At 52.6% G+C, this 15,810-nt stretch overlaps 4 protein-coding genes across 4 annotated transcripts; 2 read left to right on the forward strand and 2 right to left on the reverse strand.

Moving 5' to 3' along the window:
- Positions 1 to 4,378: 4,378 nt before the first annotated feature.
- V8C40DRAFT_129129 (kinase-like domain-containing protein) lies at positions 4,379 to 6,334 on the reverse strand. The gene is made up of 2 exons (XM_083211034.1): positions 5,282 to 6,334; positions 4,379 to 5,202 (listed from the first exon to the last, which is right to left on the reverse strand). The coding sequence occupies exons 1-2, from the start codon at positions 6,017 to 6,019 to the stop codon at positions 4,705 to 4,707; spliced, it is 1,236 nt and encodes a 411-aa protein (XP_083067605.1). The 5' UTR covers positions 6,020 to 6,334; the 3' UTR covers positions 4,379 to 4,704.
- Positions 6,335 to 7,604: 1,270 nt separating this feature from the next.
- Positions 7,605 to 10,759, forward strand: V8C40DRAFT_258174 (nitrogen permease regulator of amino acid transport activity 3-domain-containing protein). Its single transcript, XM_083218664.1, has 3 exons — positions 7,605 to 9,016; positions 9,105 to 9,501; positions 9,576 to 10,759. Exons 1-3 carry the CDS (start codon positions 8,251 to 8,253, stop codon positions 10,582 to 10,584), a joined length of 2,172 nt encoding a protein of 723 aa, XP_083067606.1. The 5' UTR covers positions 7,605 to 8,250; the 3' UTR covers positions 10,585 to 10,759.
- A 636-nt stretch (positions 10,760 to 11,395) lies between these two features.
- Positions 11,396 to 13,631, reverse strand: V8C40DRAFT_129154 (basic helix-loop-helix domain-containing protein). The gene is made up of 2 exons (XM_083211036.1): positions 13,528 to 13,631; positions 11,396 to 13,320 (listed from the first exon to the last, which is right to left on the reverse strand). The coding sequence occupies exon 2, from the start codon at positions 13,116 to 13,118 to the stop codon at positions 11,595 to 11,597; it is 1,524 nt and encodes a 507-aa protein (XP_083067607.1). The 5' UTR covers positions 13,119 to 13,320; positions 13,528 to 13,631; the 3' UTR covers positions 11,396 to 11,594.
- V8C40DRAFT_129147 (uncharacterized protein) lies at positions 13,559 to 14,693 on the forward strand. Its single transcript, XM_083211035.1, has one exon. It carries the CDS (start codon positions 13,793 to 13,795, stop codon positions 14,501 to 14,503), a length of 711 nt encoding a protein of 236 aa, XP_083067608.1. The 5' UTR covers positions 13,559 to 13,792; the 3' UTR covers positions 14,504 to 14,693.
- The last annotated feature ends 1,117 nt before the right edge of the window (positions 14,694 to 15,810 follow it).

Raw genomic sequence — 15,810 nt, forward strand, 5'->3', positions numbered from 1 at the left:
ACATCAGGCAGGGCGAATGGACCAGCTGTGGGCTCGACTTTAGTTCCATGTACTCGTAGCGTGTCTGCTCCGACTTGGTTAGAACGGGTGGTGCTCGTGCTCTTGGCGCCACCTTCGCAGAGCAGATGCCGGCAAGACCCTGCGATGGCATCTCTTCCAGAAGACACGGAACAGGCCTCCGTTCGCAAGGTACCACTACTAATCCCTTAGTAACTGCGTGGGTACTCTATGGTAAGAACTGGGCCTATCGCGATGCCTGTCCTCTATGTTAGCACTTGTTCTTGTACTGACACACTCGGCGAGGTGTCCTGAACAAGTATAACCAAGATGTAAGCATATACTGCAAGAATCCAGATCCAGCAAATAGCCTCACGTTCGGAAGGGGGAACAAGGCAAGGGAAAAAAAAAGAAGCACACACACGAGCCGTCTCGGAATACATCCGACGACACTAAAAATGACCAGACAGCGAAATAAGTTCGAGCAAGGCCAAGCACACCAAGGCAGGGAGAAGGGAAAAAAAGGTGGCCGGTGCACAAGCTCCCGACAGCCACCCCAAGCCAAAAGGGAAAAAGAAGTCACCAGTTCAGTTGTCTGGGTAGTCTAGTCTGGGCTGCTGCTATCAAATTGCTCGTCCATACATACAGACATCCATACCTTACGATAACTGCTCCTGTTCGAGTATATGCTCCCCCCATCTCGATGCCGCTGCAGCGAATGAAACCGCCCTGTCTGGCTGTAAGTTGGAGGGCCCGGCATGGAAGGTAGCATCATCGACGCATCTCGTGCGGCAGAGAGTGGGAGGCAAGAGTCGGCCGAGTCGATGGCTTGCGACTTTTGTGCGCACACGTGCGGTCTTGTCAGAGTCAGATGGATGTCATGTCAGTTGTTACTTAGCCCTCAGACCAGCACCAGCACCAGCACCAATGCAGCACTCCACCGCATTTGCATTGACTGATTCAACTGTCGCTAAACTCTATCACCACAGACAAAATTGCATTCTGGGTACTCGCGAGGCTAGTATCCTCGCGGTATCACGGAGAGGGAAAGGTCTGGAGCTGCTAGTGGCCCCCAAGACAGCACCGCTAACCGGCACCTGGTCCAACTCCAACCGGCGATATCTCATCTTCCCGCGCTCTCACTCACTCATTCTCTCTTCTTCTCGTCGCATCTGCATTTTCTGCTTGCCATCCTCCACACACCCCTGCCCTGTGGTACGCGTACTAGTACATTCTAAGTGTGGTGCGTGCTGTGCTTCTGCCCAGGGCTTGTTTTAATCACCGCCTCGCCTCACCTGTCACCCGCTACGCTACGACCTGACTGACAACCTCCATGCACGCCCTGCTCACTCTCATGTTCCATCCCATTCATCCAGTCCCGCTCGCCCAGCTGCTTGTGCTTGTGCTTCTGCTTGTAACTCGTACGGTAGCCACCCATCCCGTCCAATCTGGCCACTCAGCCGGCCAGCTTTCACTCACGTCCTCACTCACTCACGCACGCACGCACACGCACCCCAATCCGCATCAAGTCTGTCCGTGCAAGTCAAGTTAGTTGCACCGGGGGGCTTCGGTACATGTGCGTGCGAGCACGGAGTACCTGTCGGTAGGTACTAGGTATTGCGACGACACCTCCAACCAACAAACGAACATCTCTGCCGCTCAATGGCAAGGCAATTGTCTCAAGTTTTCGCTAAACAAACTCCCAACGGCCTCAAGTTACCGCCTATTTGCCTCCAGGTGCTCTACCGACTGACCTACGCAGTACCGGACACACTTGTACCGAGCGGCGGAACGCACTACGGCCCAGATACCTGGAGACCAGGTACTCCGTGCTCTTACACAAGGACACAGGATCCCCCCCCCGTCAACCAAAACAAGGAGCCGCCTCCGCCATTCTCGAACATCACGTCGTGTAGCGCCGTTTAGCCCGCGGCACATTTCCAAGCCAGACAAGCCGCATCCACGCACACACGCGCATCCACTCGCACGCACACAGCGCACACGCCTTGTACCGGTACTTGCGCGCTCCCCAAGACAACGCCGACTCGTCCCGTTCCTTTTTCGCCACAGCAGGCCCCTACCTCCCTTCTCCATCGTTTCCCCATCGGGCTAGCTCCAACGCTCAGGCCAAAACCCTTCTCCACGCTAAAACACTTGTGCCGGGCCTACTCCACCCCCAAACAGGAAATTCCAGCCCAAGAGCCTAGCAAATTAAAATAAACAAGGGAAAAAAGAGACCGGCGAGAGAGAGCGTGCTTGTGTGACTGTGAGTGTGTGGATGAGAGAGTGAGAAAAACAGAGACAGAGAGAGAATTAAAAGGCCACACAGCAAGCTTGTTTTACCATGCCATGCCATCCAGTGCTGCGTCAGACAAGACAGACAACTTTCGAGCCACTCACCCGCCGCTGGTTGGCTGAGATGGATGGAAATGCCAAAAAGCACTGGACGGACACACACAGACACAGACACACTCGCTCACACACCATTTGACGCCCATCCCATCCCATCCCTTCCTCTCTCACCCCAAGCCTAACTACTAACTACTAACTCCTGTACCCGCTTCTGCTCGAGGGCTTTTCCCCATAATTCCGCTCTCAAAAAGTGACGATGAGATGCTGCTTGGATGCTAACTCTGTCTGATTCGGGCTGCCAACCCATTTTCAAAACAAGCCACCGCGTACGGAGGCATGTATGAGTATGTATGTACGTACGGGCATGTCATGTACGAGAGCATGTACGTGCATGCAATGCCACTGTCGCTATCAGTCTAATCTCTGCCGGTCTGTCTAATGTCATTACATACTGTATATTCCCATCGCCGTTGTTGCTCGTATCGCATCCTATCATATTGTTAGTTATATACATACAGCCCAGCTAGGCATCTTGGTCGTTGGTTGGGGTGTTGGGCTGGCACGGAGCGCACTCCGTATCACTGCCGAAAGGAGTATCCCAGCCAAAAGAGCTATCTTACCTCCCCAGAAAGCATACCGACCAGCCCGCCCTATGGAGTATGGAGTATGGAGCTACATCCATGGCTTTTGACAAGGTGGCAAGTGATTGTCAAAGAAAATCGCCGTGCGATATACATACAGTACAGTACAGACAAGCTGCTTCGGTCGTAGTGCTGTACTTGGCAGCAGCAGTAGTCAGGTGTTCGTTCGTTCGTATCTACAGACTTGGCCAGCATGCTCTACAAGGTCATCATCTTACATACAAGGTCAAGCACAATCAACTCTACCGGCGTCCTGCCCTATTACATTACATGTCCATTACATGCCTTACATGCAAGACCAGAGATAGGTAGCCCCGGCCAAGGTAGTACCAGGCAAACGTCCCCGTCCATGGCCTTGGAGGCGAGAATCCCTCCCCGACCAGGACCAGGACCAGGACCAGGACCCCCAAAATCGCTCCGTGTGCTCTTCATCTGCAAAGTACAGTACCACTACGAGTACAGTACCACTCACTCATACAGTGCCACTCAACCTGCTTGTCCATCCATGGTTTACAATGGCCACAAAAGCTCCATTTCTCCATCCTTTTCTCCCCGTCTGCTGCTCCATAAAGCAGCACTGTCGTATCCAAGCCGCTGACTGCCGCCAATCTCTCCACACAACCAAAGATCGATCAGCAAAAGAAAACAGAAGCCCCCCTTGTCTTTCGCCTTCAGCATCCCCCCTTCATCCTCAGGTGTCCGTCTGTCTCTTTTGGAGTGCGAAATGACGCGGGGGTAAAAAGGTGCCGTCGCCCCCAATCATTTCCCTTCTCCCCACGACGGAGACCTGATACTCATACGTCAGGCTACATGGACGCAAAAAGGCTCCCCGGAATTGCGTGCGCCTCGTCATGCCCGTATGTCCGTTTTCTTCTTAGGGCCTCGAAAGATTCGGCGTTGCTTATTCTTTGTATGTGCGCATCTACTGCCAATAGAAGTGTGCCGAGGTATATGCCGCCTGTTGCTACTGTACTCGTATTACCTGTATTGAGTATACGCAGTTTAATTGATCTCCTCGGGGAGGTAACCCATGCTTGCGTCTTTATTTCACTTCACACCTAGTGGTTGCGGAGAGAGACTGTGGCTTATGCCCTTCGTCGAACGTCGTCTAATATTAAAACTCGTAATAAATCGCATGCTAAGAGCGATACAGATGATGAAACAATCATCAAGGTAAGAAAATAAAGGGGAAAGGGAAACAAGGCGAACGATAGATAGCACAGTGTAGCAGTACCAAGCTCATGCTCAGTGGAAGCATGGCCATGTCTTCCTTCGTTTCGTCTTTTTGCTTCTCTTTTGCTGTCAGGTCAGGCCATTCCCCATCCCACCCGTATTCATGATACTCTAAACTCGTAGATAATCCAATGGCTGTCTCTACAAAGACGTAGCCGAGTTCCCCCCCAATCCAGATCTAGACAAATGCAGGACGGGATAATTAAAAGAATAATAAAAAAGCACTAACCAGCGCCAACGCCGTCTTTGCGCCCTCCCCCCACGAAAGACTGTTTCATTGCAGTCTCTCTTCGTTGTCACCGCCACATTTGCGAGATACCAATTGGTTAATGCCGCTGTTGCTGTTGCTGTGTTGCTGCACAATGACAGGCAGGCAGGCGGCTTCTCTCTAAGGCACTGTAACCGTGACACCCCACGGAATCCCCCTGCTTCCCTTTTCTTTTTCTTTCATGTCTTTCTTCTATTTTTGACTTGGCCCTCTCTATTCGTTTCGGGACCACGTCTTCTCTCGGAGCGGTATCTCTTTACCTGCTGCTGCACGGCTACCGTCTTCCTCAGCCTTGTAGGCCCAGTATTCACCGAGCCTCAATTCGGCGTACGAGGCGTAATCAAAGTCAATGTGCGAGATGGTCGCCTGAATCAAGGCCCAGATACCCCAATAGAAGCCAGGAACCCCACGGAAGACATCTACCTCACGTACGAGCTTGTCAGTCTCCTCTTCGAGGTCCATGCCATTGTTTGACAGCTTTGCATATGTCGCAATGTATTCACGAATAAAGGCATGTCGCTGCGACCGGGATGGCATGGCTGCATAGTCACAGTCATACCCTGCCCATTCGGCAAAATGATTGGCAATATCAAACGCAGCCGGCGAGGGCGTCGCGTATTCGTAATCGATGAAGCTCACGGATAGCTCCTGGCCGGCTTCCTTGTGCATGATGATATTGGCACTGAGCAGGTCGCAGTGGGCGAAAACCAACTATACATTCTTCTGGTTAGCACAAAGAAGGGATCTTCTACAACGCATCATGTAAGGCGGCGGGTCAACGGATACATACCCCGTTCCGTCCAAGTCCGGGACGTTGGCTGAGCTTCTCAATCATTTCTTCTAGCTCACGCTGCAGCAGGGCTTGTCTCTCGCGCTGCTGTTCCGTGTCGGTCGGTAGGGCCAGGATCCATTTCTGCATGGTCGACCACAGGTTGGGGATCGGCTTCCCCGCTGCTGCCTTGGCGATCATGGCCTTGCGTTGACTGTCGTGGTCATCGGAGTTGCCGTTCTCTGTCGACTCTCCCTTGATGGCCGAGTCGGGCAGACACGGCACCGTGGCATGCCACTGGGCCAGCAGTCGAGCAACAGCCGCGATCAATGCAGGGTCGGAGAGGTCCTTGGGTTGGGCAACGGTACCGGGGACGAATCGGTACAGCATGCCGTTGGCAAAGCGGGCCAGCAGTTCTGGGGCCAGGCCATGCTTCATCAGCAGCTCGTGGTTCGCTGCCTCGCGCTCTCGGTCGATGATAACCGCGGTGCCGTTTCCATAAGCACGCAGCAGCACGGCATCTCGGTCAATGTCAGCCTTGGACAGGCCCGGCAGCCGGTTGACAGCCTTGAGCAGCGTGTTGGTAATGCCGTCAGTGAAGCGAACGAAGTCAACGTTGGAGTCATCGCTCTCCCATTGAGGGAACAGACTCAAGATGAGCTTCTGAGCTGAAGCCTGTGAATCACTGCTGTCGTAGGTAATAGGGAGGAACCGGACATGGCTGTGGGCAGAGCCCTTGGTTGTGGCAGCTGGAGACATGGCTAAGAAGAGAGGAGAGGTAAAGCGGGAGTTGATGGGAGTTGATGGGAGTTGGTGGGAGTTGTGCGAGAGAGGAGACCCAGAGAGGTTAAATGGGGTCGAAAAGAGAGAGTGGGAGGGTCACGCGCGCAGCGAGACTGTAATATAATGCTCCTTGCTCTTCTTTTATTGCCTTTGTGTCTCTACTGGGGGTTGGCCGAGGGCTTGCGACGTTTGCTTAAGGTTGGTGGACAAAACTGGCTCAATGCTTAAATCAAGGGGGGTTTGTTTGTCTCTCTTGTCATCGATTATAGGCAGGCTCGGGTGTAGCGGCGTTGTCGTAATTGCGATAACAGATTCGTAGTACAAGAGTAGGACGGTTGACGTGTGCTTGCTTCAGCGAGTTGTCGTCTTCGTAGTTGGTAGCACAGGATACCAAGCTCGGGTGTTCTCAATGGGCGGGCGAATGACGGAGGCGCACGGAAGCGGGTGAGGCTGGAAGAATCGCACACGACCTGTTGCCCTCCCAAGCCGTCGAATTGTTGTGTGTGAAAAGACTTAGGAGCGTCAGATAGTGTGGGCCGCTTGTGGAAGGGTATAGGACGCTTCCATGTGATGGTGGCTACAGCAAAGCCACGAGACAAGCCCAAATTAGGGGATGGGGGAGGGAGGCGAATGGCAAACGACGGGCTGAATGTAGCCTCTGCAATGGCGTTGGTACTTGTAAATTACCGGCGGCGCAGTGTAGATGCAAAGTACTCTGCGCGATGACGCTCCGGGCTGCTCTCGAACCTGCAGGGTCCAATATCTGTTGATGTCGCTGTCGTCAAAGGTAACATCAGCCTGTAGTTGGCACGCGAGATGCGAAATTTTGTTGGGACACTGGCAACTGCTGCTAATGCTAGAACTTGATGAGATTAGCACCTCCGCATCCCGGTTAAAACGTACCAGGGTCCAAGTCTAGAAGAGGTCTCTATAAGGTTGATTTTTGGTTGAATATAGTGCACATTCCATCCAACTAAGTGTCTTCGGTACTTAACTTCTACTTAAAACATACTTTGCACGTGCTTTTAAAACGTGACTACGCTAGTCTATTTGGTGCCACCTCCTAATTTTCGAGGTCCCTTTTCCAACTCGTAGGGGCCAAATCTGTTCACCGCCCAACTGCAGAAACGGCCATCAATGGACACGCACGAGTCTGCCAAAAAGGTACGTGGCTACTGACGTCAAGTTTTGGTACTCCCATCGTACACCATAACTTACACAGCAATTTGTATGTGCAAATGCCACATCTTTACACCTCAAACACATGAGGGAAATGCCACTTCCTAGGCACTAGGAGTTAACTGGGATTCAGTAATTGTTGGGAATCTGCATCTAGAAGAATCCATTAAAATGCCTGTTGCGCTAAGCCCATGATATCGTGCAGCACCGCATCGTCGTTTGGCATGTGAAGGAGCAAAAATACAGGGGCCTTTTGCGGTGGAGATTCACAGAATGATTTCAGGCGCCGGGCTCTCTCCAACTGCTGCCCCCGCATTCACTATCAGCTGAAATAGCTCGCCAAACATCCCCAAACTGTACGTCCAACGCACCGGGGAATTAAGTGCAAGTACACCTAACAGATATTCATTGTTTGTCCCCTGGAAACAACAAAATAGAGAGCCTCTTTCCCTGCAGTTTGCTACCTTGTTACCCCTTCAAAAGAATAGATGAATATTCAGGATCATTTATTAAATCTCAAACGCAAAGACGTGGGCATCAATCAATCCCTTGACACTCTTGGGGTCGTTGGTACAGGTAAGTTTGGGGGAAGGCTGAGAGCCAGTGGAGTTTAGTACCGTCTACCAGCACTTTGTATGGTTACCCGGTAGTAAATGAAGGTAGACGCGACTTCATCCCACACAGCTCTTACTTGCTGCCACTCAAGCGACCGCAAACTGCTTAGCTTCACCTTTCCTCATCAACTTCAACTGCAAACCCAGCCAAGCTATCTTGCTTATCCTTGCACAAGCAAATAGCCTCCTGCGAAGAGGAGCTCCCAATCTAATCACAGTCCGCTCACGGGGAGAATCGCTTACAGCAGCGGCTGCCTGAGATCCGGCGCACAAGCGAAGCAGAAGCAATACGGGACTCGGAGCAGACACATCCCAACTCTTGACCGTGTTCTCTCCTGGATAGTGACGGCTAAGCTGGTTGGGGTGCATCGCATCATGTAAGGCGCCTTGCCTTAGTCCCTCGAATCTGCGGCCATGTCTTGCGTCAACGACGAAAACTTTGTCGCCGTCGCGCTCGTCATCAACCGGTCTCGCGATGGGCCCGCCTTTGTCTTCCATTATCCTGCTCAAGTCCCCGCCCTCTATAGCGGCCTCGAGAAGTCAGACACCATAGACGTCGAGGATATCCTTTTTGAGCGAGTGTCACAACCTGGCGGTGCCGAAGCTCCTGCCGACCTCGCCGAGAACCAAGGCGTTCGTGATGACCATTATATGACCGAATCGGGAATCCAGGTCGTTCCCTGGGAGCATGTAGCCGGCTTTCCATCCCGTGATCTTGCAGGCATCTTGACTCCCGCCAGATCCTATCATAAGAAGCTCTTTCAGCTTTCTCTTGATCCGCTCCTCTGTGTCTCTTACCCCATCCATGTACCTGAAAACGGGAAGTGGAAGAAGACAAAAAAGGCCAACAAGGCAAAGGCCAACAAGGATGCCGACGAGGGCATTGCGCCGGACGAGCCCAATCCTCTACCTACAATCAAAACAGAGCCATGTAAAGAAAAGGCCAAAGACGGCAAGAAGGATGAGGCAGACGAAGAGAAGCGCAGCTCCATGACCATGTTCAATCTTGTCTTCTTCCTCAACCCCAAGAAGCACGAAACCAAAGAGCTCATCGACTCTTTGTATTCTAATATTGTAAAAAAGGTCAACAAAGCATACCAGTACAGCCAGCAGCATAGTGAGTTTGTATGGAAAGAATCCAAGCGTATCCTGCTCGCAAAGGACAGGGCCCGTGAAGATCGTGAGTTTTTCCCACTCAAAGGGACAGGCCGCCGAGCCGCTACACAGGCAAACAAAAGACAGACAGGGCTAATCGTTGAATTGTGTAGAGAAGAAGATGAGCGTTTTATGGAAAGAACTTATCCAAAACTCTTCACTGGCAGCTTCAATGTGTGAAATTTACAACGCCATTTCTCAAAACAGGATTGCAACTTTGCATCTCGATACAGTGGACGGCATCCTGACACCCTCAGTCCAGATTCCAGCGCCCTTTTTCGTTTCAGATCTCCCGGCAGAAGATGATGAGAGGCATCGTGGCCTCTGGCTCACCACATCCAATGCTTTCTTGAGCCAGGACGCACTTGAAGAACCCGGATTCCTAGACAAAAACTTTGCACTCCTGCTTATGGATGATGAAAAGAAGATTGTCTCAGAGCTACAGAGTGATCGAGATCCCACCACTCAATCCATGATTGAGTTTGTGCGCCTCTCAAAACCGACAATGTCGTCAGTCTCCCCTGCCTCTTGCCTTAACTTTCGTCGTTAATTCTCTTTGCTAACTTGCCTGCGTCCTCTTGAAGCTTCTATCAAGTTGGCCAGAGCAACCTCCTCACTCTGGATCAGGTTCGCAAGTACGCACAGCACTTCATCTTCTGGCGCCGTGCCATGGCCATTCCACCCCTTCACCCCCGAGATGTTTACATCGTCTCTCCGAACTGTGACTTGGAGAGGCTACCACAGGATGCCCAAGATTGGCAGAGAGCCTTTCCCCTAGCTCCGCCTCTGTCAACTTTCCTTGCTGAGCTCTCCGTGCTGCCTCGGCCCTACAAACACATCTCGCCTAGTAAAGCTCACAGGCCGCTGTATCTCCGCATGCTGGCCTGGCTGATGCGCGGTGGCTGGGTCACTCAGCTCTGCACATTCGGCTACGTCGTTGTATGGCCGGAGATCCTATACGAGGTCGACTACGAGATCGAAGCGGAAGAACTCGGCGGTTTCGCCACCTCCTCAACCGACTGGGCCGATGCTACCAGCACCCACACCACCCAGAGCAACAGTAACGTCGACGCGCAATCCACCAGCTCCTCACTTACGCCTCCGCCGCAACAGGCCCAGCCGCAGCAATCGCAGCAGCCGCAGCCTCAGGCTCAAGCCCAAGCACCCCCAAATGTCCCCAACCCATCCACCCTCTCCGCAGCCGAGCACTCGGCCGAAATGGCCCGTCTCGAGCGCATTGCCATGAAAGCTCACCGAGAAGCCGCCGACAAGGCCACTGCTCACGCCCGCAAGGTCGTCCCCGTCGCGACGGCAAACCCGTCCCTAAACGATGCACCGCACCTCGTCGGCCTCACGCCGCACATCATCCTCGACCCCAAGAAGGCGGCGGGCAAAGAGTCTCGTTACCTCTCTGCCATTGCGCGGCGGTTCAAGGACGAGAAGCTGCGGTCGGCGTGGCAGAACATGTGTAAGTATTTTGATGGGCGATGTGCCCTTGAGCGGATTGCTTTGCAGGAGGACATGAAGCGCAAAGAGGCCTGGGCTTTGTTAACGGCCATGAGGGAGTATCTACTATGTACAAGACACTGGTGAATAGCACTGTTTTAATAGCAAAGATTCATCTCGGCTGTTTATTGGTCATAAGTGGTATCTGAAAAAAAATATGAAAAAGCAAAGGAGCCACAGGATATAAGCGATATCGATAGGTTAAAATTAAGTACACGGATATAAAAGTGTAATCCTTCAGAAAGCCAACACAAGATCAGAAAGAAGCGTAAAGCAGATAGCTGTGTATCAGCAGCGATAACAAAGTCCCATTATCCCACAAAGAGAGGCCGAGGCCGAGACTGCTACCTAGTAAAGGAAAAGAAAAAAGGAAACCGAGAAAAAACAAGAAAACCATACCAGTCGTAGGGCATCTCACACTATGAGAGCCCTCTGTATTGTCCCTGACCAAGACCAAGCAAACCAGCAAATGCATATCTCATAACGGGTTGTAGTATCAGTAAAGCGCTTGACAGCTGTAAAAGGAAATCGGGTGGAAAGAGACCAAGCCAGAGAGAGGCATAGTCTCTCTCTGTGTGTATGAGAAACAGGGGGGAAGCAAGCAAGAGAGACGCATAGTCTCTTTGTGCTGTCATGCAGTAGTATATGAAATAAGAAGAGCCGAGAGAGATGAAAGACGAAATGAAAAACATGACCCATCCCTATTTAAAAGCCATGCCCAATGCCGATGCCAGTAGGACGCACCCTATCACTCCAAAAAGACGAGGCCCTGCCGATGTAATAGTTGACACCTAGAACGCCGCCAGTACGGGCACTCGGACATGTTCCTCTTGGTATGTCAGAGCCACACATATTTCCTCTCCTAGATGATTACTGCTAGATTTCTAGCAAAACATCGTCAGATGGGCCGCAAAAAGATGCGAAATCACACATAGAGAAAAACCAGAAGAAAAAAGACCCAGAATGATAAGAACCGAAAATGGAAGGAGAGTAGATAGGAATGGAGAGTTGTGCGAATAGGCAGACAAGATTAGTCGACCAAAAGATGAAAATCCCCAACATGAATATTCGCATATGAAAACACCAGTAAAGTAGCTCTACTGTGTGAGATCCATATCATATTCATCCTCTTCCTTGAAGTTGAGATTGGCATCATCATCGGGGTCATGCCAGAATTGCGCGGCATCTCCGAGATCGCCGGGCAGTCCGCCACTTCCCTCTGGAGTGATGCCAACAGAGTCAAGGTTGCCGCTCATACCGTTGGTAGGTTCGCCGCGGTAGTCAGTGTGGTGAGGCACGCGAAGACCTGAACCAGAGGTGCGTGTGTAGGTAAACGATCCCGAGTCATTTCGGGAAATGGCATCCATGAGCTCAGATTGCATCCGGCGCTCATCATCGGTTTGCTCAAAGGGTATTGTGCCGCCCAATTCGGCAATGTGGTTGATCAGCTCTTCTTGCTGCTGCAGCTTAAGATGCAGCATCCACATCAGATCCCGCGTCCAGCTGACGGCGCCGTTGAGAATGTCACCCTTGTTTGGGCCTTTGTCTTTGTCTTCAATAGGCAGGCCGGTTGTAATGTTTCCAGCTCCAGCGCCCGCAGCTCTCCGGGCACCAGGCCCAGCCAAGCCAGAGGTAGCGCTTGAAACACCAGTGAGGGTGGGCGACAGGGGCGTGCCATTGGAAATCAGCTTGCGAATCTTCTCGTCTTCCAATCTGTGCGTGGGAACGAGTCTGCTGAGATCCTGGATTCTTTCGTTGATGTTGTCACGGCGGCGGCGCTCAACGAGATTGTGCGACTCGCGACGGCGCTTCCGCTTCATCTCTTGGGTAGACATGGCATTTCCCACGCCAAGCTTTGCAGGCATAGAGGTGCCTCCCTTCATCATGACTTCGTTAATTTGCACCATGCCCGGTTGCATAGGAGAGGAAAAGCCAGAATTGAAGGAGGCGGGGATGCTTCCGTTGGGGGTGTTGAGCCAGTGACCGGATGGTGACTTGTCATTCCGGAGAGACTGAGGGCCAAAGCCAGGAGAGTCTTGGCCGATGGGAATGCTGTGCATGCTGTTGGTCTTGGGAGTCATCGGGCTCCTGGTGTTGGAGGCTTTTCTTTGCATCTGCTGGGACATGCGGGCTCTCGCCTTGGCGTTGAGGAAGTTGGGATCGTTTCCGTCTGCCATGTCGGCGGCGGCTAGGGGAGACTGAGAGTAGGACAATGGCGACTGAAGGGGGTTGCCGAGAGCGCGGTAGTGTGCATTGTAAGCATATGGGCTCTGAATGGGGTCACCATCTGGGGTACTGGAGTAGCCGTTGATCTGCGATGGGTCGATTTGGATACTAGAACCGCGGTGTGACTGAAAGGTGTTCTGGTAACCCATGTTCATGCCGTGGAAATCTTGGCCCTGGCCATGAAGGCCAGACTGTCCATCAGAAGGGAGGCCATCTAGTAGCTCGTCATCGCCGAATACAGCAGAGCCACTCGAGAAGCCGTTTGTGTTGGAGTTTGTGTTGAAGTTGTTGTTGGCAAAGGACGGGGAGTATCCGCCCGACATGGCCAGATCGTTGGGGTCGATGTGGCCGCCGGTCGGGCCAGACCCAAACTGGGTGAAGCCGTGTTGGGCCATTGCAGAAGGTCGGAATTTCAATCGATTCAAGAGGCTCGCAGTTGGCCGGCAGCTGATGAGTCGAGAGTGCTTTGAATTGTCTTGTTTGAGGTTGTAGGCGCTTTTTCACAGCTCTTTGTGATTGCTGAACGGGGCAACCGGGGAGCGGCCCTCGGGATTTCGAGGATCGGCAAGTCCCGCCTGAAGGGGGAATGGTTTGTGGCTATACCGAGACAATAGAGAGAAAAGAGTCAGTGATGTGCGCGCAATAAAGGATTGCTCAGCTGTGCGCGACAAGACAAATGCTGATCAAATAGCCGGCGGCAACGACGGAGCCTGTTGGCCTGACGTGGCGCAACCGGTCGGAGAGAGAAATGGAGGGACCGGAAGACGAAGTGTGTAGGAGGGGCTGACAAAAAGAGAGACTAACTTGACTCAAAAAAAGGCCACGGTTGACCTTGCGTTGCTACAGTAGTAGATGCTCGATTGTTGCAAACTTTGGAATCAAAGAGCAAAGAGGCGAGAGGCGATCAAGCGATCACAAAGCGTGGGTGAAGGGTTGAGGGTTGTCAAGATGCGAGGTTCGGAGGGGTTTGGAGACGATTGCTTTTTGTGAGCCCAAGGGCCGAAGTCGTCTCGGCAATGCTAGGTGCGTAAAAAAAAAAAAATAGTGGCAGGGTGCAAGCAGCCGGCCGATGGGAGGGGCGGAAATGGCGGGCTGTCGTGTAACTGGGGTGCAGGCGGTGACGGGCGCTTGGGAATCCGCTATATGCGCAGTAAGAATCCCGTCAGAAAAGAAACCGCGGGATGCGATGACGATGTGGAGAGCTGATGAGCGAAGATGCGAGCCGCGAGATGGGATGAATCTCTATGGACGAGCCCTGCACTGCACTGCGCGCTTTATTATTAGCTTGTCGGGGGTCCAAAGCGCACTCGCTGAGAGGGCATGTACGAGTATGAATGGATGGGGGGAGGTGGTGAGGGGGAGAATAATGGGCCAAGACGATCTGCTCACTGCGGGTGCAGGGCTTGGGTGTGATTGTTTCTTTTCTTTCTTGCCCTCTCGTGAGGGGCGTTGCAGCGAGTCTAGATGCAATGCCACCTGCGCGGGGGAGAAGGTGAGGGAGGGGGGAATCGAGAGGGAGGGATGCAACAAGGGAGATGGAGGCACAGAGTCGCTTCTACTCACCAAAGGTAGTGGTGTATTGTATCAGGTAGAGGTAGGTAGTCGGTTGCCTGTCTGTGAGTTGAGACGTGGCAGCAGGCAGAAGACAGTCGGGTGGATTATCGTGCGTGTATCGTATGTATTTGACACGATACACGGGCAACTGACGGGGAAGTCGTTTGGCCTTTTTGACAGATCCTTGAATGCTTTATGCCTATTTGTTCATAAAGCATGCATGTAATATGTCTGTCGATGTTCCGTAGCTGCGGTAGGATGGCCTTGGCGGCGTCTGGTTTGGTAAGCGGGCTGCCAAACCCTGCGTGCCGCGTTGCACAATGACGAAAGGGCGAGACCTTGTTGCTGGGTCGCTGTGACGGCCCACAATCCCCAAATAGATGTAGATGAGGCTAGAACCCTCAAAAGCGACAAAGACGGGAAGAGAGACGACTCGGTGCGCCGGAGGCTGAGAGGCGCGCGGACACTAGCGGTGATGGTCGAGGACAGCAACGAAGAAAGATGACGGCGAGACGTTTTGCTGGCCGCAGGTAAATCGGAATATTGCCAGGATAGAGCGGCTAGTTTAGTACTTAGGCAATGCACATATGCGCGTATATGCGTCCTCTATGCTGTGCAGGAGATGTTGCGTGGCGTGGTGTTGAGCAGCCGCTTGATGTGAGTGGCCGCAACGTATGTATGTACGAGTATGTTGGCTAGACGGTGGGTGAGGTGGTGAGAGAAGTAGTAAGTACGCACGCAAACAAGTTGAACAAGAATCAAAAAGGCTCCGGTGCTTTGCGGTGGGACGAGACACTCAAATATTGGAATTCTGGCCCTTTTCTCTCTCTTGTACTCCGTCGCAGAGGTGGTATCCTCCCGCTGTCTGGTGGGGGAGGGGGGAGTGGGAGTGGGATAGTGAGATCTTTTCGCTTTTTGCCTTTTGCAGCGGTTAGCATTCCCCCTGCTAGTGCATATAGACTAGACGCCAAAGACGCACGACTTCTCGGATCTGTCTCTAGTGATCTCTTCTGACCCAGCGAGCTGAAGTCGTATCGAATATTGCCTGGGCTGGGCTGGGCTGGGATGAAGGAAGAGCAGTAGCGGCAATAGCGCTCTGTATTATTGGCGTCTTCTGGCTGTTGGGTGGTGGATGGGCAGAAAGCAAGTCTTGTCCAAGTGGCGCCCGGTGCTGGTGGTGGTGCCCGCGATAAGCTGATAGGCCGCGGCGGTGGTGTCAAGACGCTGGAGCGCCCTTTGCGGTTTTATTGTTTTGTTTTCCAAGTTCCTTTCTTCCCGTGTCCCTGTTTAAACTCTGTCGCCTGCAGCCTTACTTGCTCGCATGCAACCACGTCGTCGGCGAATGAGGACGAGGCGTAGGACTGGATTATGCCCGATGGAGAAGCCTAGCTGATGACGATCCAGAGGGCAGACAAAGCAGGCAGTGAATCACGCCTGTTAGTCCCGATATCTAGCCCTTCCTTCGGGTCGCTCTAGATGCCGCTTTTCGATGGACCGACCGGTGGTGTCCCAGATATGGCTTAGCAGACTCTA

The sequence above is a fragment of the Trichoderma camerunense genome (genome assembly GCF_050948025.1).
Source record: "Trichoderma camerunense strain CBS 138272 chromosome Unknown V8C40scaffold_27, whole genome shotgun sequence".
Taxonomy (NCBI): Eukaryota; Fungi; Ascomycota; class Sordariomycetes; order Hypocreales; family Hypocreaceae; genus Trichoderma; species Trichoderma camerunense.